This window comes from Catharus ustulatus, chromosome 9 (genome assembly GCF_009819885.2).
Source record: "Catharus ustulatus isolate bCatUst1 chromosome 9, bCatUst1.pri.v2, whole genome shotgun sequence".
Lineage (NCBI taxonomy): Eukaryota > Metazoa > Chordata > Aves > Passeriformes > Turdidae > Catharus > Catharus ustulatus.
The window spans coordinates 12,147,723-12,174,536 of NC_046229.1; the positions used below are offsets into that span (position 1 = coordinate 12,147,723).

Consider the following 26,814-nt stretch of genomic DNA (forward strand, 5'->3'; position numbering starts at 1 on the left):
AAAAACAATTTATCCTCCCAATCAAAGATGACTTCCCAACCTACTGTCCCTCTCAGATAAACAAACATTTAGCATCCATCAGGTCCCACTAGTGAAACCCTTCTCTTGGCCATAGGCACCTGCAGACGAGCTGCAGGTCCTCAGCTGGGCTGAGCTGGACACCCTGCTTTCCCAGGCTGGCCCACAGCGTGCACACGAGCTCAGCCCTGCCCGTTACATACGTGTCATGCTCCAGAAGGACGACTATACGATGCATGTGCAGCCACCTCTGCCAGAAGTTGGCATCCATGGAAAGGATAGGCTTCCAGTAGGAGGCAAACTGGGAATGGCTTGAGTCAGACCCACTGTGCTGCAGAGATAATACCTGAGAAAATGACGGGACAATATTCAGCATGAAAATTCTCCACTCAGAGAGAGCAATAATTTCTCTAGCAGTTGAGCTGTTGTAGGCCACATCCCTGGCTTTGGGTAATTTCCTCTGAGCACAGTAAGTGTGTTCACATTGAAACAGGCAGTACAGCATCAGCAAAAATAAATTAGGCTCCTGAAATGTCAAGTTAATTAGGAATTTAACTACTTAGCATCAAGTAAATCAACCATGAAAAAGATAGCATATGTGATGGTGTGCCTTCTGATTGAGAGGGGGATATATGGCTTGTGTCAGCAAAGTAATTAAACACTGAGATTACCCATCTGAAAGTGCTCAGGCAAACAGGGTGCCAGAATGGGTGGCATTGGGCAACTCTAATGGTTTGTATGGTGACATTGACTCCACCAACTATAGCAACTCTGCTGACACAGAAATACAGTGGTGGTTAGCCATAAGATGGGATGTTCCAGATACACTGTGGGATACATAGCTCTACATAGGGAAAACGTACAAGGCAAACCTAAAGAAGAGCTTAAACAATAAAATAAAAGGGATATTTCTCTGAAGTTAAAGCTCCCCTAGCTCTAAGATCAGCTAGTCCTCTTCCATCTATGCCAAGGACATTGGCAGCAGGGAACAGATAATATGCTGGCTCTTCTGCTTAGTGAGTTTCAATGAGTTTGAATTTTGCAGTGGAAACTATTAGCTCATATTTTGCTTAGCTTCTGCTGTGCAGATGACAAGTATCTCTCTTGCACCTTCCACATGAGTGCTCAGAGCAATGAGCCCATTAAACAACTATTCAGCACATCATGTATCTTCACCTGACAGCACTGAGCTACATCTGGAGGGCACTGGTTGCACTGCCAGCAGCAACTCCATGCCTATGGAGTATTCACAGAGAAAGCACAGCAAAAGCAAGCATGTCAACCTTCCCATCAGTCCCACACATCACAACACTACAGGAGAAGCTTTCACAGCACATTTAGGAGACTTGTTCTTGGGCTTAGAGGTGTAGCTGCGAGATTTAAGACATAGGATGATGTCTCAGGGGGGCAAATGTACAGCATGGAATGTTTACTGCACCACAGCTGAACTCTCTGACTGAGCAGGATAAGATGAAGACAAGATGAGCAAGAGATGAAGCCTGAGTACAAAACTAGGCTGGGGAGACAACTGTCCCGTGTTAAACAGACAGAGAGGGAACATACCGGAGTGGTGGAGCCTGGGGGGATGTAGAAGAGGGGCACCCCATTCTTGGTGCTCTCAGGAATGGTAAAGTGTTCTGGGACTGTGTCAAAAGACTGCAGATGTACCAACATCTGATCTGTTTGGTTGATGCTGGAAAAGAAGAGGCAGTTAGGCACAAAAGCCCTCCCCCTTGCTGCCAGCACTCCCAGCACACACAGCACTCCTTGTGTCCTGGGAACCCATCTACACAACAGAGCTCTATGAGGAATGCTGCAATTCCATGTCCAAGTGCAAAGCGTGTGTTAAAGAGGCTCCAGTATAGAAGCCTCATACATACAGAGGATGATCAGAGCTGGAAATGAAGTGCTAGAAGAGGAATCTGCCAAATAGCCAGGAGTAACAGTCATCCTGTCCAGGAAACAGCTGTGACCCACAAGCACTTCAGCTCCAGAGACATGTGTGATGTGTTTGCTGCTCCCAGTGTGACAATGCAGCACAGCTGCATGGGTGTGCTATAAAAACACACAACCTTCATGGGATGGCAGTCAGAGCTAAGGTTTGCATCCCAGGATCTGGATTTAGGAGCAGCACTACCATTACCCTGAAGCATTCTAACACACTAGATCACAGACCAAATCGAGTCTTTTCCTTGGCTAGAGAGCAAGCTTGATATCAGTCATGTCCCTTCCTCAGGGCACATTCCTTTTGAATCCTGGGTTGGGACAGCCACCTGCAAAACCCTCATCCTAGCATGCCAAGGAAGGAATTACTTGGTGACTCTGGGAACTGCTGGGCATGGTCCAGCTCACCTCTGCAAGGTGTTCCAGAAGCGCCGGATGACGGTGGTGCGGTACAGACTGGTGATAGGCTTCCTCATGGTGCAGCTGATGTCATGCAAAATGTCATAGCTTCCCTCCATTGTCACTTCCACCCAAGTGCTGCGTTTTGATGGGTCCAAGGGCCAGGGTGTCACAGCTAAGTACTCTATCCTCATGTTATGCTTCCAAAGCAGCACTAGTTTCACCTCCAGCTGAGACCCACCTGCATGGGAGCAGAAGAGTAAGTTCAGGTTCAGGTTCAAGTTTAGCTTTATCTCTGACCAGGGATTCAGGAGTACCATGAGATTGTGTGATTGCTGAGGGGAACAAAGTAATCTAACAACTGTTTGCTTTAGCTGAAGTCACTCTCTCTCCAACTGAGGGAGGCCTTGCTTACATGAAGCACTGGGTGAAACATGTACTAGCTACACTAGAGAAGGCAACTGAAACTTCAGAGGAGGAGCTGACTTCTGCAATGGTCTCACTTCTTCACAGCCTCGTCTTTGATTCCAAGAAAACTGTTGTTTTGCACAGATGAGCAGGGCCATTCAACTATAAAGTTTTGTCATCCACACTGCAGAGTTAATCCATCCCACCACAGAAACACAGGCAGCTGATGGACACAGATCATAAACAACCTGGAAAATGAGGCCTAATTCTTGAGTTAATCTCTATTCATCCTGTGCAGACTATATTTCATGCAATCTAGAACTTCAATCATCAAAGCTTCTCACCATGTTTACCTTCTCTTCCCAAAGATGTTCAGAATGAACATTCACCTATTCTTTAAACTGTACATTTTTACCTTTTCCTTTGAGTCTGTCTAACAAGATTAACAGAAACCCCTGACAACAGGCCTTGCTGAGCCAAAAGAGCAGAGAACTGTCACATTCCTGCTGACTGTGCATGTGTATTTGTACTGAAACACCCCAAGGAAACACATGGCCACGCTGCGATTTCAACTGCTCCATCATCTATTCTGCGTCCAGCCTGCTCTACAGTTTGCCAGACCTGCAGGGTTTGTGTGATAAGTGACTGGATGTGCTGGAAACCTTCTGAACAGACCATCAGCCTGGATGTTGTTTCCTGCAGAGCTGCATTTGCTGCTGTCACATCATGCCATCCCCTTCACAGGCTGATTGAGCTCCACTTTAAAGCCATCCTTTTTCTCTCATGGCTCCTGCTGGGAAGATCCCTCAAAGTACTCTTCTTCCATCAATGTTCAGAAGAAACTTTCCAGAGTACATGCCAAATTCATACTTGGTTGTTCTTTAGATTAGATTACTTTTATTCTGAGAAACTTCATTTCCATAACATTGAAAAGGAGTGTGCAGTACCAAGAAATCCTTACCCAGTTTCAGCTGTTACTGTGACAGAACATTCATTCTCCGTAACATACCCAGACCTTCCTGCACCTTAAGAATTCACCTTTCCTGAACAAAGGTGACCAGAAGTGTATACTGTATTTTACTTGTACTTAATTTGAGGGATTAGTAGGATTTTATTTAAGGTCACTAATATTTTCTACAATGGATAGTTTGTGTTACTATAAATGCACTTGCCAGGACTGCACCCTCTGTTGTTTCCTATGAAGATTGTATTGTTTATCAGAGACGCTAAACAAGAATTTATTTCTTTTTATTTCATACTGTCACTTCACTCTTATTGCTTTAGGGCTCATCCAGTGCTTTCTGTACAATATTTTGGTTCTCATAATAAAGTCTCTCTATTTCATCAAGAGCAAACATGATAAGTAAATTCCCACATTTTTGTTCAGATCATAAATGAAAATATTTCCGACTTCTACCTCTGTTTCCATTAGTCATCCTGGCTTTACTCCTATGATCCCACACAAGCAAAACTAAAAACACAGGCAAAATATTTACTTAGTTTGAAGTTATATCTAGATGAATCTTTAGCTTTTTCTTTACTGCAAAGCACTCTCTTTCCTCAGTTAATAGCTAATAAATTTTTTTCTGCTTAGATGTCCTTCACAAAGTCCAGCTCTGTTTTTTTCAGAAAGCTCATTCTGTCTTCCTGATTCCTGTCACTAGAGAATAGCCACTCTCACTGCTCAGCTAGTGCCCAGCCAGTTTTGGTGTTGGACTGATTCACAGAGGCAGATTATGTTTTTAAAACAGTCCTCCAGGCTTCCCTCAACACAAAATAGTCAGTGAGAATTTTTTTTTGTTACAGAGGACAATCCCTTGACAATGTCCCAGAAAGTAAAAGAACAGGGCTCCGTTACACACGGTGATCCCATAGCTTCTTTCCCTTCCATACCTTCCAATCCTTTCCCCTTCACATGCACTTCTGCATTCCTAACTAACCAAGTTGCCTCCTAAATACCTAAATATTTGAAAATCAAACAGTGAGGGTAACCAGAGCACTTATAAATATCACAAACAACCTCCCAGACAACTCTGAGCACAAAGTTAGCTTTTTATTCTATTTTGTCACTGGTCCACAACTGCACTTTTTTCCTCTTGCTTCACAGCCAGCTGGCTCCTTAACAGCCTTTAATTGGCAAGTTTTAGCAATGCAGGTTAATTAACTGTTCTTTGTTATACACTTCTCTGTAGAATGGCTCAGAGAACCCTGATTAGCCAAACATGCTTTTCCTTAGCAAAGGCAGTGCTGAATGTCTAAATGTCTTGAATCATTTCTCAACTCTACTTTAACCTCCTACTTCAGCACATTTTTCAGCAACTCCCCAGAGCATTTAGCCTTTCCCAAGTATTAAGTAACATTATCTGCTACTAGTCTGAAGGCTGCATAGAAATACACTCTGGTTTTTATACCGCTGAGATTTCATTTTTAAATTTCTTCTTAAAATATACACAAAAAATATTTCTGTCTCAAGGACCCCCTGAGCTGCAAACAGCTAAAGAGGGCTCAAAGGAAGAAAAAATGAAAGGAGAATGGAGATTATCATCATGTGTGTTTATCCTGATCTTACTCCTCCCTGTGCACCTGCCCATAGTTATTCACCACAGAAGGTCTCTCTGACCAAGCAGCTGCTCTTCTGCTCTTGTAAAATTGGGAGACCAATCCATTTAGCATTCCAAAGAGTAAAAGCCAGCAGGCAAATACCTGGAGGAAAATGCAGGGAGCATGGTACCATGTGGTGATATTTCTAATACATTCCTCCAGAGTGCAGGAATTCACTGCTTCACAATAACCTGAGCCAGAGGTTGCAGCTATACCTTTGTACAAAAAGATACAACGTGAACTTATCTGATTGCTTTTTGAATGATTCATACCTGGTGAATGCTCTTCCAGTATTTCTATATAGGACTACACAGTCACCAAAAGCATTCAGCATTGCTGCCAGATTAAAGAGAAAGGCTTTTTATCCAGCACTGTTCAAGCTGTAAGCGAACTTGTGCACAGAAGAATAAAAGATACTGAGGGTGGACAGGAATGGACTTGTAACACTGTTTCACAGACATTCCTAGACAAGGAGAGTGCCATGGATCTAATCTGCCTTGATTTAAGAGAAATAATCTCATGCATCACCTACATTAGTGAAAAAAATCTGCACAGATTACTAGAACAGCTGTCTCATCAGGAAAACTTAGATTCTTACTTGTAACAGAAAATTCCTGAAACAAGAAATTAGGGAGATTCATGTAAGAGCAACTTGAGGAATTATCCCACCTAATATGATTGCTAGCAATCTTCCCTCCAAAAAAGGTGATTTAATCCATTCACATTGTAAGATGTATCAAGGAAAATGAACTGCAATTGCCAGGCATCACAGAGGAACAGGGAGGTGAACTGAGCAAGATAAACTTAAGAGTACTATGTAAAGAACAGCACATTTAGGGACTACTAAACAAAGAAAACCCAATAAAACACCCCCAGGGAGTCATCAGCTGAAAGAAAAGGTGTGTGAAAGACTCAGGGATTTCTGCAATACAGTCATGGAGAAAGTTCACACGATTCCCAGTCTATCAGATTTGGTATTTTACTTCAGAAGCAGGGAAATACTAACACTGCTGAAAAAGGCACTGAGAGAACCACACTTACAACACTCTTATCAACTGTTTGAGAAATACAAGCTCAAACTGAAAAGAAAACAACTTAAGGGGAAAAAAAAAAAGCCATTAACCTGAATAAACAAAACAGAAAACCTGCCCTTACAAAAGAAAGGTGAAACATTGGCTTGCTTAATATTAACCTGCCAAAAGGTAGGTTACAAGGAGAAAGATGTTGTTAAATATGTCTGTGCAAGTCAGAGGAGGAGGATAAACTTAATTAAAGATAATAGTCACATATGTCCAATTTGGTCTCAGGGAGTTTAGAAAGGAAGCTGGAGAAAGAACAATGAAGCTCTGGGACAGTATTCCAACCAGAGCAGTGGCAGAAGGGATTTATGTGTTTTTTAGGCAGACCACGGTAAATTCACAGAAAACATCACATGGCAAGTTTGGGATGGTTTTGGAGTTAGATCACAGACTTTGTCTGATATAAAACACGTTCTGGTATACTAACAAGATTACATTTGGATTTTTTCATCTCCCCTTCAGTTAAACTACTACCACCAGTCACAGTTGGAGATGGGAATTTAGGTAGGATTTACTGGCACTCCTAAGGATAATCAAACTCCTCAAGGTCCCTAGCCAGCAGCTAGTTCTCACACTCCAGGTACCATGTCTAGTGAGTCAGGTAAGAGAACAAGATTGCTGGAAGGATTTATGGTCTTCTAGAATTGATTATGGTGCTGACTGATCTGACATTTTCACCTAACAATATCCTTTGGAAGACTGTAGTTTGGAGGCATGAAATCTGTTGTACCAATGTAACTTCATGTTAGTATTCTGAAGCGCACCTAACAAAGAATTAGGGATAAAAGAAAAGGAGAAATACACACGAAATCCCAAAAGATTTCTGCAAACCTCAGCTGTCACTAGTTTCTCTGCAACTGTGAGGAATCATTTGCAAGATACAGAGCATCACTGGCTGTCCCTCTCCAGGCACAACCACAGAGGGTGAGTCTGGCAAGTGCACAACTGCACAGTACTGGGCAGCCCTACATCAGGAAATGAAAACAGAGTTTGGGGAAAATGGTTCCTTTTTCCACAATACCACCACGTGTGCTTTCCTGTGAGCAGGTGAGAACAGTGCTAGCTGAGTCTCCAGCCCTGGAGGCAGTCACCTTTTGTGATGTTGACCTCCCGGATGCTGTAGCCCTCGCGCAGCCGGACCGACACAATGCTCACGAGGTCAGCGTGCACCTCCTTCTCCGTGTGCTTCTTCCGCCGCATCGCCAGCGCAGGGTTGCTGCTTGCAGACACCAGGTGCTCATTGAACAGCCTGTGCTGGGACACTGCAAATGGCAGAGATGGGTTTGTGAGGGAGCAGCTCCCCTGAGCCCCATCCTGTAGCAACAGGCCTCCCCAAGAGCTTCCTAAAAGCTGCCAGGAACACTTGCTTGCCTGAGGAACAGTACATCCTTCAGGCACCACTTACACCCACTCCTGATTCTGCAATACAGCAAACAGGTTCATTAGTGTGGCCAAGAGGCCTGGGAAAGGGACAGGGTGGCGTGTCAGGCAATGCTTCCTCTCAGACTGCCTTTGTGAAAAAGCATGCATTGGAATTCCACATTGAGCCTAGAGAGGCAAAAACCACACATCTGTTTCAACAGTCACACAGCAAGCTTTGGGGCTTTACGACTTCCCTGGAAAACTCTGAGTTCCCAGGTGCTTTTGAAAAGGTATCAGGACATGGAGCTTAAACCACTAACAGCTGATTTTTTAAGATTCAACATTTCCAAGTCCCAAGCCAGCTCTCTTCAAACTTGCCAGTTTATGTGGCTTCTGCTGCCAAGTTACAGAAAGAGCAGATGGCACCAGCATATCACTGGGACATGAAAGGGTGTTTCCATCTCTTACTGGTAACTAAAATAATCTCTCCTGGCATACTCTCAGTCATTAACAGTCACAAAACAGCAACACTCACGAGAGGCATTTGGGACAGTTCTCAGGGGTTGTTCAATCCAAACTGCCATCTGCAAGCCCTGTTAGGACAAGCTCTCCAGAACATCCCCACCTGCGAGTTAGCCAGTGTGCACGGAAGGGTGGGCAAGAGCTTCTGATCCCCTCCAAGTCCCAACACAATGAGCCTAACTGCAAATTGCTGAGCCAGGGGAATGCTGGAAAATGGGACATTTGTTTTCCCTGGTCCACCCAATTCCTGGAACCAGGAGGGGATTCACAGGTGCAGCTGTGTGACTGATTGCGCCCACAGCCTACTGAAGGCATGACAATGGAGAGTATCAGCATAACCAAGGCTGAGGAGTCACCCCAAAGAGAGGTGCTCTAAGACATCCATTTACTGGAACTAGACCATGCACATTCCTTACCACAGTAATACTCTGGATTCAGGGACTCCCCAGTACGCAGAAAGGAGTACAGCAGAAATGCCTTGTGATACACATTCAGATCCAGGCTCAGGGGATCCAGCTCAGGGCACGTGGAGAGGTAAGCACCAAAAGTGGCCATGGCGATGAATTTCATCAGCTCCACATTGGGAACATGGCCAAAGCTGCAATCATAGGAGTAGACACCGCCCACCTACGGGATGGATAAAGGAGACACCTGAGAGAGAAACAGCAGTGCTGACAACAAAGCAGACAGCTGGTAAAGGACTCTAACAGGCAGTGAAGGCTCCCACTTCTCCGGAGGTGAGTGCTACCACCACCAATCCCCCTGCCTCCCTCTGGTACCCACACTGCCAGGTACCAGCAGGCTTACCTGCACAAAGGAGCAGGCCACAGTGCCACTGCGCAGCTGGTTGAGCAAAGTCTCGCACACGGCCACATCGGGGACGCTGGTCACACCATCCGTAATTATTATAATGCCTGTAAACAAGGCAGCATCTTAGTGCATCTTCCATCCCAAACAGCCACCATTCTCCCAGTAAATCCACCAAAGCTTAGGCAAAAGTGGAAGGAAAATCCTGAGGCTGGTTTAGAGCTTCCAAAGCATTATGGAGCTGTCAAACATCCTGATTAGGTACAGCACAGCACACAGAAAGGGCACAGCTCTTCACACCCCAGGCTGCCCTGAACAACAGTCACAGCTGTACTGCCCTTACAAACTCCCCAGCCCAGCACTGACACACATCACTTGCCACTGTGTGGTCCTCCCCATTCCCACCACCACAATTTGCCCCAGAATGCAGAGTAGATGTCGCTGTTGAAATTTCAGCTCTAACAAAAAGGTCCACGCACACACCAGCCCTTACAAAATTAACCTCAGCCAATGGTAGGAGGAATACAACCCTTTGCAACCAACCAAGCAAACCTTAACCCTGAGGATGCAGCCAACCTGCGCTGGAGTTGGAGGGCAGCAGCTGCAGGGCCAGGATCCCTTGCCGGACCATGCTGACCAGGCCAACGTCAGCAGTGACCACAGACACACTGGGCTTCCTCCCAGATGACTCCTGCACATCACCAGGGCTCTCTTGGCTCAGGGGAGATAAATCCACCTGGAAAAGTTGAAAAAAAGAAAAAAGCCCACAAGGTCCCACGGGACAGATTTCAGCTCAACTCTAGTTCTCACTGTTCCAAACACCTTCAGTCTGGCAGTCCCATGGTACTCTGGAGCATTGCAGCAGTCTCCATTTGTAGCTTTAACTTCCATGTACTCTTAAAATCCTGGTCACTTGGGCCCCTTAGAACAGCTGGGCAAGGCTGCTTGAAGGTGGAGGGAGAGCATGCTCAGAGCTTAATATTAAGATAACTTCTCATAGAAGGGAAAATATGAGACACTTTGGGGTCACTAAAACTCCTGTGGAGCAAAGCAGTTTCCAGTTAAAGAGATGTGAGTACCTCTTTCTTTCCCGTGTCATTTAGTAGAAGCTGCAGCTATTCAGCATCTACTTAATCTACTACATTCAGCCCAGAACTGGAGAGGCAGAGGCAGCTATGTCTCACTTGTGAAGCTCTGCAGCAGAGGGAGCAAGGAGCCTCCTAAAGACAAAGTCTAGTGCCTATGCATTTAACTCAAATGGCCCTCATTATGCTGTGTTGATATAAACAAATGCAGGTAGGCACACTCTATGAAAAATATCCCCTAGGCAAAGCCTGAAATTTGTATAATTACACGAGTGAGAAACCTACTGTATTCATAGTCCCTTAATCCCCACAAGGCTCTGGCAGTTCAACCTTGTAATAAAATACTGCTTTATTTTTACTGCTAATGCAGAGAATGGCTGAGACTTCCCCTCTAAAAAGCTACAGATGATTGGAGCTGGGAGAATAAAACTAGAACTAACTAAACTTTTGCTGTGCACAAAAGGGAGCAGTCTGTGCCTGGGAGCAAAAGATACTGACTGTCCATCACTTTAATTTGACAGATACCTTAAATTCAGACACTTATTAAAAATTATACAGCTAGCACAACTTCAAAAGTGAAAAAGTTTCAGTCCCTGCCCTTGCCCTGGGGCCTCCCACCTCCACCCCACAGCCCGTGGCAGGACTCACCAGTCCCTCTGGCCTGCAAGAGCGTCTCTCCTCCATTTGCATGGAAGAAGTTACAGGGTAGTTTACCATGAGAGAAACATTGCATCAAGCAGGAATGCATACAAAGCACTGCAAAAACACCATCTGACTCACCAGTCGAGGTATTTACTTCTGGCAATCTACTTTCTATTTCAAGACTGGCAGTTTTAGCATTGAAACACAAAATTTCAGCTCGAAGATGAGATTCCAAGTACTTATGAGATTCCAAGCACTTCAGATATGCAATTGCAATACATCACCAGTAGCCTCTTGGTCATTGGATTTTGGGACTTTTTTTTCCCTTTTTGCCCAAACTCTAATAACTAATGCTAGCTAAGGACTAAATAACCTCAGCCAGACCAGCAACGATGTGACTGCAAGAAGATCAAAAGCAGTATGGCCAGCAGGTTAAGGGAGGTGATGTTTAAATGTCCCAACTCAGACCATACTAGGATGATTCTGTCATTAATTTGCTAATACATATATCCATGGCTACTAAGCAGCATCTGCCACAGATTTCAATGAGTACTTGAGAAAATTGGCTGTTTATTCAGCTTCATAGCCAGTTTTCATGGTAACAAGAAAGTATTTTCATTCAAGAAATGTAACAAGGCCTAAGGGCATATTCACAGCTATTTATAGATTATTTATACGGACATACTCACCTCTCCCACCATCTTCTTTGGAAAGAAAGCACATCCCACCATTTCTCCCATGATATACAGCCAGGCACTGCACATTAACTTTGGGAAAGGTAACCATTCTCACCAATCTTTCTAAATACTGAATGGTGTTCTGCATCCTCAGTGTTCATGTCTCATTACTAGATCCCACAACATTACCTCATCAACTCCCTAGCTGTTCCTTCTGCAGACCTATGCTGCCTTTCCTCCTGCCACCCCACCTCAGAGTGCACATCTCCAGGAAGCCAAGAGAGCCCAACTACCTCTGCCCTCCTTACCTGCGGCTTGGGTTCGTACTGCTGCTGAAGCATCTCTGCCACTTTGTTTTCAAAGGCACAGAGCTGTGTGTAAACTTGGTGCAGAAAGGCCTCACGCTTCGTCTCATCCAGCTGACAGCCCTGGAACAGTACCTGGCCCAAGGACACACATGTCAGCCATCAAGTTAAGATTGTATGGCATCAGCCCCCAAGATAGCACACAGGAGCACAGTTCTGCACAGTGAAGGTCAAACATATCCCAGACACAGCAGAGGTACAGCACAGGCCACTTCTCTCTGCTCCTGCTCAAAAGCAACTATGTGTGAGCAGTGGTACTTCATGGCATCTGCTGTGCATCCTAGAGCAGATGCTTACGTGACACTTTGGGAAATTTCCTTCCTAGGCAAGAAACTTCTACTTCATTTCTCCAGGATAAGCAGTTATTAGGAGAAAGTGATGTGGGATCATTGTTAGAAAGCATTAACTGTAGTCTGATGCTTCTAAGGAAGGCTTGTTTGGTCTAATCTACCTTACCTACAGACTGATCAAATTATCTTCCAAGGGGAACAGCAAATTGAAATCAAGAAAAATAAACAATTAGAGTGGGCATTACAAAAGAGGTTGAGTGATGTGAGTAAGCCTGTCACCACAGAAACTCCCCAGGGTGACAGGCGCGACACCTGTGTTTACAGATGTCACCCAGGTACAGGCAATCCCTGTCTACAACCAGAGGCAAAGAAGATACAACACACAGACAAAGACCTCAGCAGATTGGTGGGGCGCTGCATGTTTTCCACACTCCCTCACCCTCATATCAGCAAGACCTCATAGTGATACAGGAGAAATAAATTATTACCACAGAGAGTCTTTCCTGGATGACTGATACACACGTATGACTTCTCCTCCATAAAAAACCCCATAAGTATCTAGTCATACCCAGAGATCACAGTTCATGGCCTCATGAAAAGGTAAAGTGGGAATTTAGAGACGTCCAAAGAAGAAAAATGTAGCAGCTTCAGAACACTCAATATAGTGTAAATAGGAGAGCTACTGAGGCACAGCATGATGGTCTGCAGGATTGCTGGACAAAATGACACATAAAACATCGATGGCAAAAGGAGAAATTCCTGCTACACTTACTCCAGCAGCACCTCAGAACAGACCAATGTGATGACCACACTCCTCAGGTACAACACAAACCCTGGCAGAAGGCTTAGGCAGGAAGGGCTCCAGAAAGGGAGGGAACAAGCATGGACTAACAGGCTCCTCCTGTTACCATGCACTTCTGGTATTAGCAAAGGGATGAAATACACCACCATAAACACATCAGTTATATGAAAACACTGTAAGGTGGAAGAAATCAAGGATGAACTTCAAAAGCAGCACTGGTCCCATAAACCAGACTCTAACTTCTTAAATAGACCTGCCCTGACATAAGTAAAATCTCACTGATAAATCTCAGTAACGGGGCTCAGTACTGAGAGGGGCTGGCTGCTCCCTCTAGGAAGAAGCAGCATATTCAGATCAGTGCAAAAAGAACCAGGTTTGTAGGAAGAAGCAATTATCTTTGAATTAACCACTGCTACAGAGCTGGAGCAGGCAGACAAGCTTTTGGTCATACAAGCTCTTCCTGAATGCTTCAAGCTAATTAAAACAGGCAAAAAGAATTAACCAACAGAAATTAAAATCAAAAACAACCCCCAAACAACAAAGCAACAACAACAACAACAAGTACACATTCAATATGAGGCAAATATTCCCTGTGGCTCAATTTTAATATCATGCTGGAGGGCAGCATTCTCCAAAGAAACCTTTGCTTCCTGCCCAGGAAGGAGAAGTTGCTCACACTTCTGCATCATGCCAGGCCATTTGTTTTAGTCAGACAAGCCTGCAGCATCACAGACAGCAGAGCCCAGCTGCCACCTGCCCCGCTTTCCTTGCACTCACAGGACACCTGCACAGCACAGCAAGCTGCTCACACCGTGCCAAGGGAGAGCCTGAACTTTACCTGGTGGGACTGCAGGCCAATGATGGAGGAATACACCTGGATGGTGACAAAGATTTCTGGCTGGTAGATAATGTCTGAACCAGGGATACGAAAGGGTCTTAACAATCCCACCAAGCATCGGGAAAGGGCATGAAACACTTCATCAAAAATTATCTCCCCCGTTGAGTCATCCTACAGAAACACAGAAAGGGAACAGCTTTTTCATCTTCTAGGACCTTCAATCTCTTTGCTGGTTGTCCCACTGCACAGAGCCAACATCCAGAAGCAAACATCCTACTGCAAAGGCAGCTGGATTAAAGTGACAACTCCTGTAAACAGAAGTCACACATTAAGCATCCAATAGAGAAACAGGATTTGCCATTAAGCTCCCAGCCAGGGACACAGCTCCCTCCCAGGAAAAGCAGAACTTCTGCAAAAGTTCACACTGATACTGAGAGCAATAAACCTTTCCTCAGCAAACAGAAACATGTTTCTGTTTTAACGCAGAACACCCCAGAGAGAGGCAGTTTCTGCTCTTACCACAATCCCCGTGGAAGGGCTCAGATCAAGCTCAATCACAAATCGGTACTGCCGGGCCAGGAAGGTGACCCGTGTGGAGGGGACCAGCAGGTACGGCCTGGGCTGGACCGGCTCGTCCGGCTGCCACCCATTAGGCAGGATGCTGAGAACATCGAGCTCATTTTCTGACTTTACCTGCCCGAACAAGCAAACGGTACGTGAGAAAACATCAAGCCACACCAAAGGAAGAATCAAAGACAGGAACGGGGCTGCAAGGTGCAGGTGCTGCGGAGTGGTGCAGCAGCAGCCGCGGTGACACCAGCCAGCCCTGAGCACCAACTCACCAGCTCGGGCTCGGGCACGGCCCGGATGACCTGGTGCAGGCGGCTGAGGACCCAGGCGAGCCGCACGTTGCGGGAGATGCGATAGTCCTTCTTCATCAGCAGGAACACGTGCCCTGCCTCCTCCACCTGCGGCGGGAGCACAGCGGCTCAGGTCACCCCCGGAGCAGCCCCGGACAGCGCCCGCGCCGCCGCTCACCCCGGGCTGCTCCGGCCCCGCAATGCCGGCCCCACCGCTCCCCCTGGCAGCCGCGTTCCCTGCACCCGCCTCTCGCCCGGGCCCCGCTCCCCGGCCCGCTCCCACCTCCCCATCGGGCCGCTCGGCCGCCGCCATGTCCGCGCGGCCCCGCCCCGGAAGTGCCGCGCTCCCGGGACAACGGGGCGGGGCCGCCGCCGCCATCGCCGCCGCCATCGCCGCCATGCAGGTGAGGGCCGGGGGGAGCGGGGCCGGCCGGCGCCGCGGGGCCGAGCGCGTCCTCGAGCGGCCGCTTGTTGAGAGGCACAGAGCCCAGCGATGCTCTGCTGGGCAGCCCCCTTGTTGAGGGACACAGAGCCCAGCGATGCTCTGCTGTGCAGCCCCCTTGTTGAGGGTACAGAGCCCAGCGATGCTCTGCTGTGCAGCACCCGTTATTGAGCGACACAGAGCCCAGCGGTGGTCTGCTGGGCAGCCCCCTTGTTGAGAGACACAGAGCCCAGCGATGCTCTGCTGGGCAGCACCCCTTGTTGCTGGGGTACAGAGCACAGCGATGCTCTGCTGGGCAGCACCCTTGTTGCTGGGGTTTGTGTGAGGCTGCGAGCCCCAGTGCCGTTTGAATGAAATGTCGTTAATAGGAGAAGAACATAATTACTTCATTGTTTTGAATTTGTAACATCCGTGTTGTGCAAAGAAAAGAGCATTAATGTCAGGTTAACAGGCTGGAAAGATCCAGCTCCTTTGGTTTGTTTGAAAGCGCAGCTGGCTGGCCTCATATAGATCTTGTGGTTGTCCTGCTGGAAAAGAAAGTGAAAACGGATTGTCCCGCTATTCCTCATTTATAGGGTTTGTTACATTGTCTCTTCTTGTTTCCGCCACTTACTCATACCAGTCTTATACCAGTCTTTTTACTGTCACTGGTTGGTTTTTGGGTTTTTGTGGTTTTGTTGGGTTTTTTTGTTTTGTTTTGTTTTGTTTTGGGGGGTTTTGGGGGGGTTTTTTGCGACTATGAATATTCTTCATCATCTTCGTTGCCTTTATTACTGCATATTCCTACTGTATCCCTTTTCAGTTAGGGAGACGAGAATGACATGTAATATTCGAGATGCAAAGGAGGCATGCATTTATGTGGTGACATAATGATGCTTCCTTTTTGTTGCTTTCCTAATTTACTTCTTTGACTGCTTTTCCAGCATTGGGCAGATGTTTTCATGGATCACCCTCAGGTAATCCTGAGATCTTGTTGTTGACTCACAACATTATCGGTTCAGATAATGTCATTGTGTACAGAAAGTCACGGGGTCTTTTCCCCCTTTGTTTTGCCAGTCAGGATTTTTTTCCCCTTTGTTTCACGGAGTGCATTTACCAACTCCGATTTTCTCCTTTACCTCTCAGTCACTCTGTGTCAGGAGGTCCTTCAGAACCCCTACCATAAGCCCTATCTTTACTACCTCGAGCCAATTTAACATTGCTAACAAAGTCCTCAAGGTGTCCTCTTGGAGAGCCACAGCATTCCTTGGAATCACTGATCAGTCGTATTGTGTGCTTATTGCACTGCTTGCATCTGCTTCCCGCTCCTGATGCCTTGGGAAGAGCCATGGGAAGGAGGGAGTACGCTGCTGCTGTGAGAGTGCTCCTTGTGCGATGGGGTTTCATTCACCCTCTCGAGGGCTTCTTGGATAAGGGCAGGCAGAGGGCCAGGGGAGCTGCAGTGGGTGCATCTGCCTGGCACCTCTGCAGTAAAACACTGGCTGCCAGCCCAGCTTGTAACACAGGCAGTAGTTAACCTTCTTGCACAAACACAGTGCACACAAACTGTTGCAGGCACGTTTCTTAATTGGACAGGAACTGACTAGTCCCATCACAAGATGGAGAGTGCTTTTATCTCTAGGTGGCACAGCCAGCAGCAATCTGTTCCATAAATCCATTCCATGGACTGGGGAATCAAATTTTAATAAGGTTGACTCAGCTGTTTATTCTAAGGTAGTTATATTGAAATGAAGTCTCATCGATGATTACCGACTTGTCAGAGTACAAATAAAATAAAATAATGTTGTGTTCTCATGAACATGGAAGGTGCCTGATAATCTCACCACAAAGCTTACACTGGGCCGGTGTATTTGGACAGAGCAACAACAAACCCAATAGCAAGCATGCCAACAGCATGAGTCACTCTATCTGTTTTCCCAATCGGTATTCCCTTTCTATTATTTGATTGCTTTGTCCCACCCTCCTCATGGATTATTATTGTACAGTTCTCAACTTACACGAGCAGTTCCTTAGGGCTGGGACTTTAATTATAGTTTGCTCAATACTGTAGTATGAATAAGTTAGAGTAGATAAGAGTTTAGAAGGTTTTTGCAAGAGTCAGGGACATGCCTTGATGTCTTTGGCAACACATCCCCAGTCCTGACACTTTGTCTGTGACCATCCTTCCTCACCCGGAAGGGGATGTCAGTGGGGAAGATTTCTTAAACAAAGGAATCCCAGCAAAAGGCAGGAGGTGACCTGTGTGTGTGGGTAAGGCACCAGTCTGTGTCAGGGCAGGGCCTCCTGCAGCCCGTGGGGCACAAGGCCAGAAGGAGCTACCAGTTCCCTTGCAGCTGCAAGTGTCACCTGGGCAGAAAGAAAGTAAAGAATGAGGTGAAGGGCACAAACTGGAGTCTTTAGTCCTCGGTCCTGGTACTTATTTTGCAAAGACTCTTTTGGATGAAGACATCCCAGCACCCACAGCTGCAGTCAGAAAAGATTGAGGGAATGCTAATCTTCTTTCAGCTTAAGTGGCTTGCAAAGGTGGCATGAGCTAACTGATGAGCTTGATGTGGTAAAAAGCAGAGGTAAGTGATGATGTCTTCACTACACTCATCTAGATCTTTAACAGGGCAGCTGGCCAAGTATTTGTCTCAGGCACAAGTCTCTTGCCTAAGTAGTCTGACCCAAGGGAAAGGGGTCAGTATGAAATAAAAGGATTTTTATCTTCAATGCCTCTGCATCCTCTGAAAAGGAGGCTGTTTATAGGACAGATTGGATCATGGATGCATGGGTGTGGATTCACAACGTTTTTGTCCTCCTCCCTTGTCTGTCTTGCCTTTTTTTAGAGAGAGGAGAAGCAGTTGGAGCTGACCCTGGAGGCACTCATCAGTCAGGTGGCTGACCTGAAGAACTCCTTGGTCAGTTTTATCTACAAGCTGGAGAACGAGTATGACCGACTCACATGGTAAGGTGTCTCAATGTTGATCACTGCCAGAACTCTTCAGACTTGGCTCAAAGGATTAATTAAAAAACATTGGGTTTTTTTCAATAGGTTTAAATTTCTTTTTACGTTTGTGCTGGAGGAACCACTACACGTCTTCCACAAGAAAACCAGTGTAAATCCATTGGCTTCATGCTGTAGAGTAATAAAAGTCATGCTAACACCTTTTAATCCAGACATTTTATGGGAACTAGACTTGCATCTGCAGTGAGTAGAAGTTCTCAGATGAAAGATCTTACAGACCCATGTGCACTATAAAATGAGGAATGTTTTTATCTGCATTTCTTGACCTTTTCTGGCTTTTTCTGGCTCTAATATAGATTGAGCTTTTGTGTTTTGCTGATTCTGCTCTACCACAAAGTTTGAGAGCCTTGCAAGATGGCATTCTCTTCCTGGAGAATATGGAGCATAAGGATGTTATAGCTGCAGCTTAATAAACTATATGGTATCTTAGTGTCTGCCACTGCAGCAAAGCTTCACAGACAAGTTAACATTTATAGTTAATGTTGCAGAAGGCAGGAGAGCTGATGAATCCCCCACAGAGACCAAGCTGAAGAGGACCTCCTTGAAAAATTATCAGTTATTTAGCTTCATTGTTTCTTAGTCTGGATAGCCAAGCTATAAGTATTTTCTCTCCTGGCTGTACTGCTTTGGGATGAAATTATTTCTTAGACCTTGCTCCAGAGTTTCGCTGGGAGAGGTAATGACAAGGAAAGAAGTGCTTCTGTGTGTGTTACTGAAATCCCAAGTAACTGCCACTTTCAGTGGTACTGTTTGTAATGTCCCTGAAGTATTTGCTGCATTTGAGCCGTTTCCAGTAAGGACTGGGGTTTGTCCACACCTGCATATTCAGCCCTAGGGTTTATTGCTTACTGTCTGGAGTAGACTGATTTGAGGACTAATAGTGTTATTTCATCACTCCTCAGCAGTTTGAGTGAAGAAGAGAGAAAAGCCCTATGTGGCATCCCCTTTCCATGTTCTATCTTCTTGATTTGCTTTTCCAGGCCTTCAGTTCTGGACAGCTTTGCATTGCTCTCAGGTCAGTTGAACACCTTGAATAAAGTGCTAAAGCATGAGAAGACCCCGCTACTGCGAAACCAGGTGATCATCCCCCTGGTGCTGTCTCCAGACCGTGATGAGGAGATCATGGTAAGACATGTCCCTTGAGTGCCTGAGTATTCAGCTGGGCATTCCTCAGTTCTGGGTGTAAAGGAAGAAAGGGCAACAAGTACTCCTGTCTGAGAGCTGCTTTGCTGTAGGGTTTTCACCTACAAACATTTGCACTGGATACACTTTACAGAAGGTGTTCTGTTAATAAATATATTGCTGTACTAAATAAGCACAGTGAAAATTTCTAGGCAAGTTGTTGAAACTTCCTAATGCTCCCTAAGTAAGATTTCCCCTGTAGCCTTGTTCAGCACCATGGCCTGTGCCCTGGTCTGGAGCTGCCAGAGTGCTGGGCTGGAGGAAGAGGCTCTGAGTGAGGTTTGTGCCACTGTTGCAGAGGCAGACAGAGGGGCGTGTGCCGGTGTTCAGCCATGAAGTAGTGCCTGACCATCTTCGAACCAAGCCTGACCCTGAGGTGGAGGAGCAGGAGAAGCAGCTGATCACAGATGCAGCTCGAATTAGCCCTGATGCAGCACAGGTAGGTGAAGAAGAGTTTGATACTTCTGCCTCTTACCCCGAGGGCACAAGATGCTCTTTAACTGCATCCTCCACCCTTCCATTTGACAGTTTTCTTTTTCTTCTGTGTCCTTTCCTGTCTGAGATTTCTCCAGCTGGCCCTAGCTGAGGTGTGGTTTCCTCCACAGTTTCACAAGGGTATCCATCTCTCTGGCTGTTCACAGGAGGTGCCATACAACCAGTCAGAGGCAAAGGCTATCCCATCCCCACAGTGGCCTCCTGCTTGCATTGGCACTGGGCACTCTAGGCTCAACTACCAAACACTTGAATTTGGTTACACGGATCCTGGGAAAGGTTAATTTCTCTTGCTGATTTGAACTGAGTTGTAAGTATCCTGGCAGTTTCTGACAGTTTTCATTTTGCAGAAACAGATCCAAAGTCTGAACAAAATGTGCTCAAATTTGCTGGAGAAAATCAGTAAAGAGGAGCGGGAATCTGAAAGTGGAGGTATGTCACTGAGGTGGAAGTGGGTACAGGGTTCAAGCAGCAGACTTGAGAGAGTAGAGGCAAAACAGAAATATTGGAGAACCTGAAGTGTGGAAAACACAGCTGAGCAGCATAAATCAAAACATTCCAGAAGATGGAAGATTTGTTATCCTGGAGCCCCCTAATCAGAGAAGGGAGCCTGTGGGTGCAATGTGTCTTCCTTGTGTAACCTGTGCATGTTGGGAAGGTCACTCCAACCCTTTGAAATATTTCTCTTTGAGGAGGTGATAAGTATCTGCCAAGAAAACTCCCCTATCAACTTTAATTAATGAAAATAGCTGTGAAAATGCATCAGCAGTGAATGAGAAACCCTTTAGCTATGTTCTGAAGGACTCCACATGTTGGCAGGCTCTTGTGTGATCCTGTCTGGATTAGGGGGGGTTCAGGCTCATGGCCAACCTTTTCTGGTGGTGATGTTCACTGTTCCTGGGAGTGCCACACACTACTCATGAAGGCAGTGGCATTGTTTTTGCTGTCATCTTTGACACAGGACCTGAGCACAGGTTCTGTCTAGTATCTGGGATTAACAGTATAATTGGGCACATGTGTGGCAGAAAATCTTGCAAACATCATGTTGCTTATGAGCTTCCAAAAGAGGGTGTTGCTGTTGGTTCTCTAAATCACAGTGCTTGTTACCTGCCATAGGGTTCAGCATGCAATAGCCTTTAGTGGGAGCTTCTTATTGGCATGGAAGAGTTAGCTCACTCTATCCTCCTTCCATGAGCAGATCATGCCCTACTCTCAGTAAAAAAGTTCTTGGATCACCAATGTCCACTGATTTTGCAGCTTCTTTGACCTTGCTGAGACTCTTGTAGGACAGCCTGTAAGAAATTCATCTCTGTTGTATGCACTGAAGCAACTGAAAAGTCAATTCAAGACCAGCTATGCTACTTGGTAGACCTGATTGCCAAGTCTAAAAATAACTTCCAAAGTAACTTCTTTTACAGGTTTACGACAGAACAAGCAGACCTTCAACCCTGCAGACACCAATGCACTGGTAGCAGCTGTGGCCTTTGGGAAAGGGCTGTCAAACCGGAGACCCCCAGGCTCTGGGGCATCTGTCCAGTCGGGCCAGCCAGGAGCTGGTGCCATCATTGCAGGTGCTTCAGGCATGCAGCAGGTCCCAATGACAGGTGCTCCAGCTCAGCAGCAGCCAATGCTGGCAGGAGTGCAGATGGCACCAGCAGGACAGCCAGGTAAAGTTTCATATCTGAGATCAGTTGAAATCCAGAGACTAAGAAAGACAAATGCAGATCTAGAGATTCTTCCCCAGCCACCTTTTAGATGTAACTAAGTATGAGTTTCCTTTCTGGCCTTAATAACATGAGTCAGGTTATAATAGAGGAGTAATACCTGTTTAAAATTGGCTCAGAGGGTGAGGTGGATCCCAGCCAAACAGCTTCAGATTCTTAACTCCTACTGCAATACTATTTTGATAATAGTCTTAGTGAACATAGAATCAATATGGAAGGAGATCACAGTGTAGTTTTCAGGGATCTGTACTGGGGGTTTTCCTGTGAAATTTAAGTTGTGGTTAGGTAATAAAGGGTAATATGGGTAGGTAATAAAGTGGAAAATTTTGAAGATAATGAGTAATTTAAGGTAAGGGGGGAAAAAAGTGTTCTGTAAAAAGTTAGAAGGATTTCCTACACAAAGTGCCTTTGCTGAATAGCAGTATTTGCATTGAATATGAAGTATAGTATAGGCATAGAAAGTATGTAAAGTATAGTATAATACAGACATAGAAATTTGACTGTATGCATCCAGCACCTGGACTAACCTAGTTACTTGTATTTGGTAAATACATCTATGATAGAAAAGCTCTGTAAAGACAATAATTGGGTGTTCGGTTGGGGCAGAAATGCAAACCAAATGCTAGGAATTTCTAGAAAAGGAACAGAGAAAGAGAGTATCTTTAGGCCATTCTATAAATACATTGGGCACCCACACCTGCAATATTATGGGCGGTTCTGATATCTTCTCTGCTAATGGGCATAGCTTTGGGCTAGGGAGAAGAAACTGGAAGCCTATAAAATTCCAAATTACTTACAGCAGACAAATGAAGAATGATTGTTCATTGTCTTCCATGATACAGAAGGATTGGTGAAAGTGCACCAATCAAAATGTGGTCTTGTAGATTTGGAACAAAAGGGAGATACTTTTCTGAATACTAAATAATTACACTGTAGAGCACACAGCTTAGTGTCTAATAGGCAGATAATGTTTATATGAGATGGAAAAATAAGTAAGTACATAGACTTCTGGATGAAAAATCAGTCGACATCTAATCCTGAGGATACCAACTCTGATTCCATGACCCTGAGGCACAATATATTAGAAACAGAATAGGTATTCTGCAGGGATATCACTGCAGGCTTGCCTTGTTCTGGTATTCATCCTTCAAAATCCTCTGTTGTCAGGAATGGGTTTGGCCTGGGGGACCTGCAGGCTAGCCCTGTACTGTCAGAATGTTTATGCTAATTGCGATATAGGATATCCGATATCCTAATTGGTGTTTTCTTACCTGTTTGTAATGACTGTTGTTCACATGTGTACTTGGGCAACAGTACTGATCCTAAGGTAAATATGTATTTATGTAAGAGTTAGAAAGTAATTTCCAGTGTAATTTGGTAACAAAGATGACCTCCTGTGATTCATGGCTGAACATCCAGAGACACTGTATCCAGGGTGAGGATACAGTCACTTCTGCGGGCCAAGCAGAGTGCTCTGCTAAGGAGAGCACTTGTCCAACCTTGAGTGATGGGGAAAATCTCTCTTGATAAGAGCAGCTACAGTGGGTTTTGGCAAAGGTCAGTCTCACTATTCTGCTTTTGACAGCATCCATAGCTGAGGCTCAAAGAATACAAGAACTAAGTACATCTTGACCATAGTTGTTTTTTAATGGATTTTAAGCCAGAGTTTAGTTTGGTACCGTTGGGTACAGAAGCCATTAATTTCTGCAGTTCCTGTTTGAATTACAGTTTTGACTTCTACAGCACCTATGGCAGTATGTCCCACTGCTTATTTAATGGTGAATAATCATTCCTCAGTTACCTTCTCCACACTAGTTTTCATGTTTTGGAAGTCTGTCATGTCTCCTTCCTTTGTCTATTTTTAGGTGTTTTTCTCTTAGCTGAGTCCTATTCTCTTTAATATGATTTTGTGTGAAAATTATAATTTGGACCATCCTTTTCACTCTTACATGCACTTTTTCTGGTTGCTCTCGTGACTGGGAGCACCACAACCACTCACAGTGTCTCAGATGGGGGTGGACCATACAGTTCCATTCGTTTTTGGAGTGATATCTAGCAGTATTTGTCTCCTGATTGTTAGTGACATCTATCAGTTACCTGTCCATTCATTGCTGGCAATGACCCAGTATTGATATGTTTGAGAAAGTTTAATAATCTTTATTGGTTTAGATTTTTGCTTATAAAATCTTTTCTTGTGCTGCTGCACTATAATTTTAACTTTCAAAAGTTGTCCTTTTTTTCCTATTTCCATCTGAAGACACTGAAGGACTGTTTTTTTAATATCCCTCTGTGCTGCTCTTTAATCACTGTTTATTTTTCAGATCATCTTAGTTTTGTCTAGCACTCTACACTTACTGTAAGCTGCTAGTAAGATGTCTTTGAACACACTCCCATATGATATTGGTATCAGCAGAGAGTAATAATGCCCAAGAGGTGGATGTGGTTACAAGAAATTAAGAAATCTGAGAAGCTTAGTAATTTAAATATACACCCTGAGTATAAATAATGCTACAGGGAAGGGATACAGACTCTCTGAAATGGAAGTGGACACAGTCTGGGTTCTTCTGTGTGTGCTGCTGCCAGCAACTTCTATGAGACTGACACTCCTGTAGGAGCCTGCTGACAAAGAGGAAGGCTTGCTGAGCATGAAAACGTAACAGAATTGAAGGAGATAGCAGGGGGACACAGGAATTGTCAAGGAGATTTGTCAGCAGAGAAAGATGCCAATTTGTAGAAGAGCTTGATCGTATAGGTCAGAAGCTGGAAGGTGCTGTAGCAAATGAGCCTGGAGTAGAACTGGAAAATCCCAGACAGGGTTGCTGTGAGTCTTGCATACTCCTGAGCAAATGTCCTCTCATATTGCTGATTTTGCACTGTTTTTTCTTTCTTCTCTCTCCAGGAAAAATGCCGAGTGGCATAAAAACAAATATAAAGTCTGCCTCAATGCATCCATATCAGAGATGAGCTGAGATGAACCAGACCTGGAGAACGGCAGCATTTGTACTGCTGCAGGCATCCACCTGGATTCCTTCTAGGACTTCCAAGTCCCTTCACATATCCACACACCATATCTGGGAAGACAGGGTTTATAAGGCCGTTTTCTGAATTTTAATTAGGGCTGAGTGGCTTGTGTGAAGCTGCTACTGGCCCTGTCTCCTGGACACAAGTACTTCCTGTCTACTATGACAGCCAGAGCAGAGGACTGATTGATACCATCTTCTCCAGGCCTGCCTGGAGAATAACTACCCTTTGCTGGTACAGAACCTGAGGAGCTGCACAGAGCTCCTTGTTTGTGCTTGTTGACTTGGTATGTTATTTCTTTACTCCATCTTGTGTAATAAAGACCTTGTTATGCTCACTGTAAGACACTAGTGACCATCTCTTGGGTCATAAGGACTCTTATTTCACTTTGGGTAAGGCTACAGAGCAGCTCTAAGCTAAACCACACTGAAAATGTTGGAGGCCAAGTGCTGGAGTTGCAGTTTTATGTGTAAAAGTAGAGTAAGTCAGCAGGGTACAAACACAAACAGCAAACATCTTGTGCATTAAAAACCAATTACAGCTATACCCCAGAAAACAAAATACTGGGAAGGACTATTTCAAGACTCAGAGCAAGAAGGCAGCACTTGAGGAACAGAAGCACAGAGCTTTTGTATTCTAATGCTGCAGTGAATCCCAGCTGGATCTGATTTTGTTTCCATGCTTCTCTGCTTCAGTTTTCTATACAGTTTCTTAGCTGCTTCAGGATTAATTTATCACTTCAGAAAGGTATTTCAATGTGCCCAGGACTGTGACACTTCTGGATGGGCCAGATTGTGAAGTCTGGCCCATTTCTCTTAGGAACTGGGTACTGTGAAGCTATCCCCATTCCATTTTCTGCCCTTGAGCTGTAACATATAATCTGCCTAATGAGAGATTCCTGTGAGACAAAAGGGTGGGGGCACATGTCCATGGAACCTGTCAGTACATACAGCACTATCCTGAAGGACAGATGTCCTGCCTCTGGTTGCCCTTGCATGGACTTCCTTTTGACTTGTGTTGAAAGCCAGTAGCGTGTTTTACTTAATAGCATCTGTCAGCAATCTTCGGGTGAGGAAATCTCCACTCAGCAGATACAGCCTGCAGCTGCTCCTCCACTGCTTGCCTCTGAGCTAATCAGATCCAGCTTATTTGTAGAGGCTGTGAGCTGTTCTCCCCCCCAAAAAAAAAAAAATCCGCAAAGCTGTGACTAGGGCAGTTATTGACCCATTTTGACGTGCTGGCCCTTGCAAAGCACTGAGCTGGGAAGTAGAAAGTTGAGCTGGAAGCACAAACAGCTTATAGCAAAGCTGCTCCACTACAACTGAGTCCAGTGACGTGTCTGCAGTGGCACCATCCTGGCCAAACTGGTGGAATTGCTTTTTGCTCCTAATGAGGTCCTTGCTCTCTGAGATACCACCAACTGCAGGGAGCTGGTAGGAAGGCAGTGGAGGCATGTTCCTGGTTCCAGTGTGAGTGGTTTCTGCAAAAACGAGCCTGACAGCCAGGGAGTCGGAGTCTGCAGGATTATTCCTGTGACACACAGAACCATGGGAATGGCTGTTCCCTGCTCTGTCTCATGTCCTTGATTTGGTTGGAAAGGAAGGCAGAATACTGTATGTGTCATATTCTTGGCACTCGTCATTCATGGAGCCTCAGCTCTAGGATGCTGCTTCACTTGGTCTCGCCAGACTGGCTTCCTAATAAAGCCAAAATGCCTCAGTGCTGGAGCTTAGGGCTGAGTGGTTCGGGCAGCCGGGGACACGGGCGGGGCATGGCTGCCTGCTACCCACGCTAACCTGAGTGAAACGCCTCCCATAAACGCCTCCAGTGGGGCAGGCTAGACCTTTCACACACTTGGACTGGAAGAAGGGAAACACAGGCAGGGCTTTTTTCCGTAGATTATTAAGCAGGGAGGCTGGCCAGGCTCGCCAGCGTAACTTCCTGCATGACACAGACTGCCGCGAATTAGTTCTTGTGTAAATTAGAGCACCGTTGTTAGGAAAACAGTTGATTTTAAACTGATGTGTCCCTGCTACAGTGTCTGGTAGGTTGCTCTAGAAACTATTTTCCCTTGTTTCACCTTAGATTGAAGCTGCATTTTTTTAATTCCCTTCAAGTCAGTGGATCTTCTCAGTAAGGAACTGAGTTGTTAGTACCAAAGGAGTCAGATATTATGATCAAGCTTTCCTGATCCTTTTTTTATGACAAACTGAACTGATGGAAGTCCCTTTTGCTTTAAGGCATGCT

General features: G+C 45.4%; 2 protein-coding genes across 6 annotated transcripts in view; one reads left to right on the top strand and one right to left on the bottom strand.

The window, feature by feature from the left end:
* SZT2 (SZT2 subunit of KICSTOR complex) overlaps positions 1–15,023 on the bottom strand; it is a 53,313-nt gene extending 38,290 nt beyond the window's left edge. For all 5 annotated transcript variants that reach the window (XM_033067632.1, XM_033067629.1, XM_033067631.1 and 2 more), the window contains exons 1-12: positions 14,983–15,023; positions 14,682–14,807; positions 14,359–14,532; positions 13,840–14,010; positions 11,853–11,984; positions 9,717–9,876; positions 9,141–9,247; positions 8,750–8,960; positions 7,541–7,711; positions 2,371–2,602; positions 1,582–1,711; positions 222–364 (exon numbers count right to left, since the gene is read on the bottom strand). In XM_033067632.1, the coding sequence (XP_032923523.1) occupies positions 222–364; positions 1,582–1,711; positions 2,371–2,602; positions 7,541–7,711; positions 8,750–8,960; positions 9,141–9,247; positions 9,717–9,876; positions 11,853–11,984; positions 13,840–14,010; positions 14,359–14,532; positions 14,682–14,807; positions 14,983–15,012 (1,787 nt within the window). In that variant the 5' untranslated portion in view covers positions 15,013–15,023. The remainder of the gene's footprint in view (positions 1–221; positions 365–1,581; positions 1,712–2,370; positions 2,603–7,540; positions 7,712–8,749; positions 8,961–9,140; positions 9,248–9,716; positions 9,877–11,852; positions 11,985–13,839; positions 14,011–14,358; positions 14,533–14,681; positions 14,808–14,982) is intronic.
* A 44-nt stretch (positions 15,024–15,067) lies between these two features.
* Positions 15,068–24,910, top strand: MED8 (mediator complex subunit 8). The gene is made up of 7 exons (XM_033067634.2): positions 15,068–15,103; positions 17,970–18,088; positions 19,129–19,273; positions 19,629–19,769; positions 20,173–20,254; positions 21,241–21,489; positions 24,446–24,910. Exons 1-7 carry the CDS (start codon positions 15,098–15,100, stop codon positions 24,508–24,510), a joined length of 807 nt encoding a protein of 268 aa, XP_032923525.1. The 5' UTR covers positions 15,068–15,097; the 3' UTR covers positions 24,511–24,910.
* Positions 24,911–26,814: the final 1,904 nt, after the last annotated feature.

Bases quoted from the DNA above. Each gene is read 5' to 3' on its own strand.
- MED8 (XM_033067634.2), top strand. The intron at 19,770-20,172 runs GTAGGTGAAGAA...TTCATTTTGCAG, and splicing joins TTAGCCCTGATGCAGCACAG to AAACAGATCCAAAGTCTGAA. The intron at 20,255-21,240 runs GTATGTCACTGA...CTTCTTTTACAG, and splicing joins GCGGGAATCTGAAAGTGGAG to GTTTACGACAGAACAAGCAG.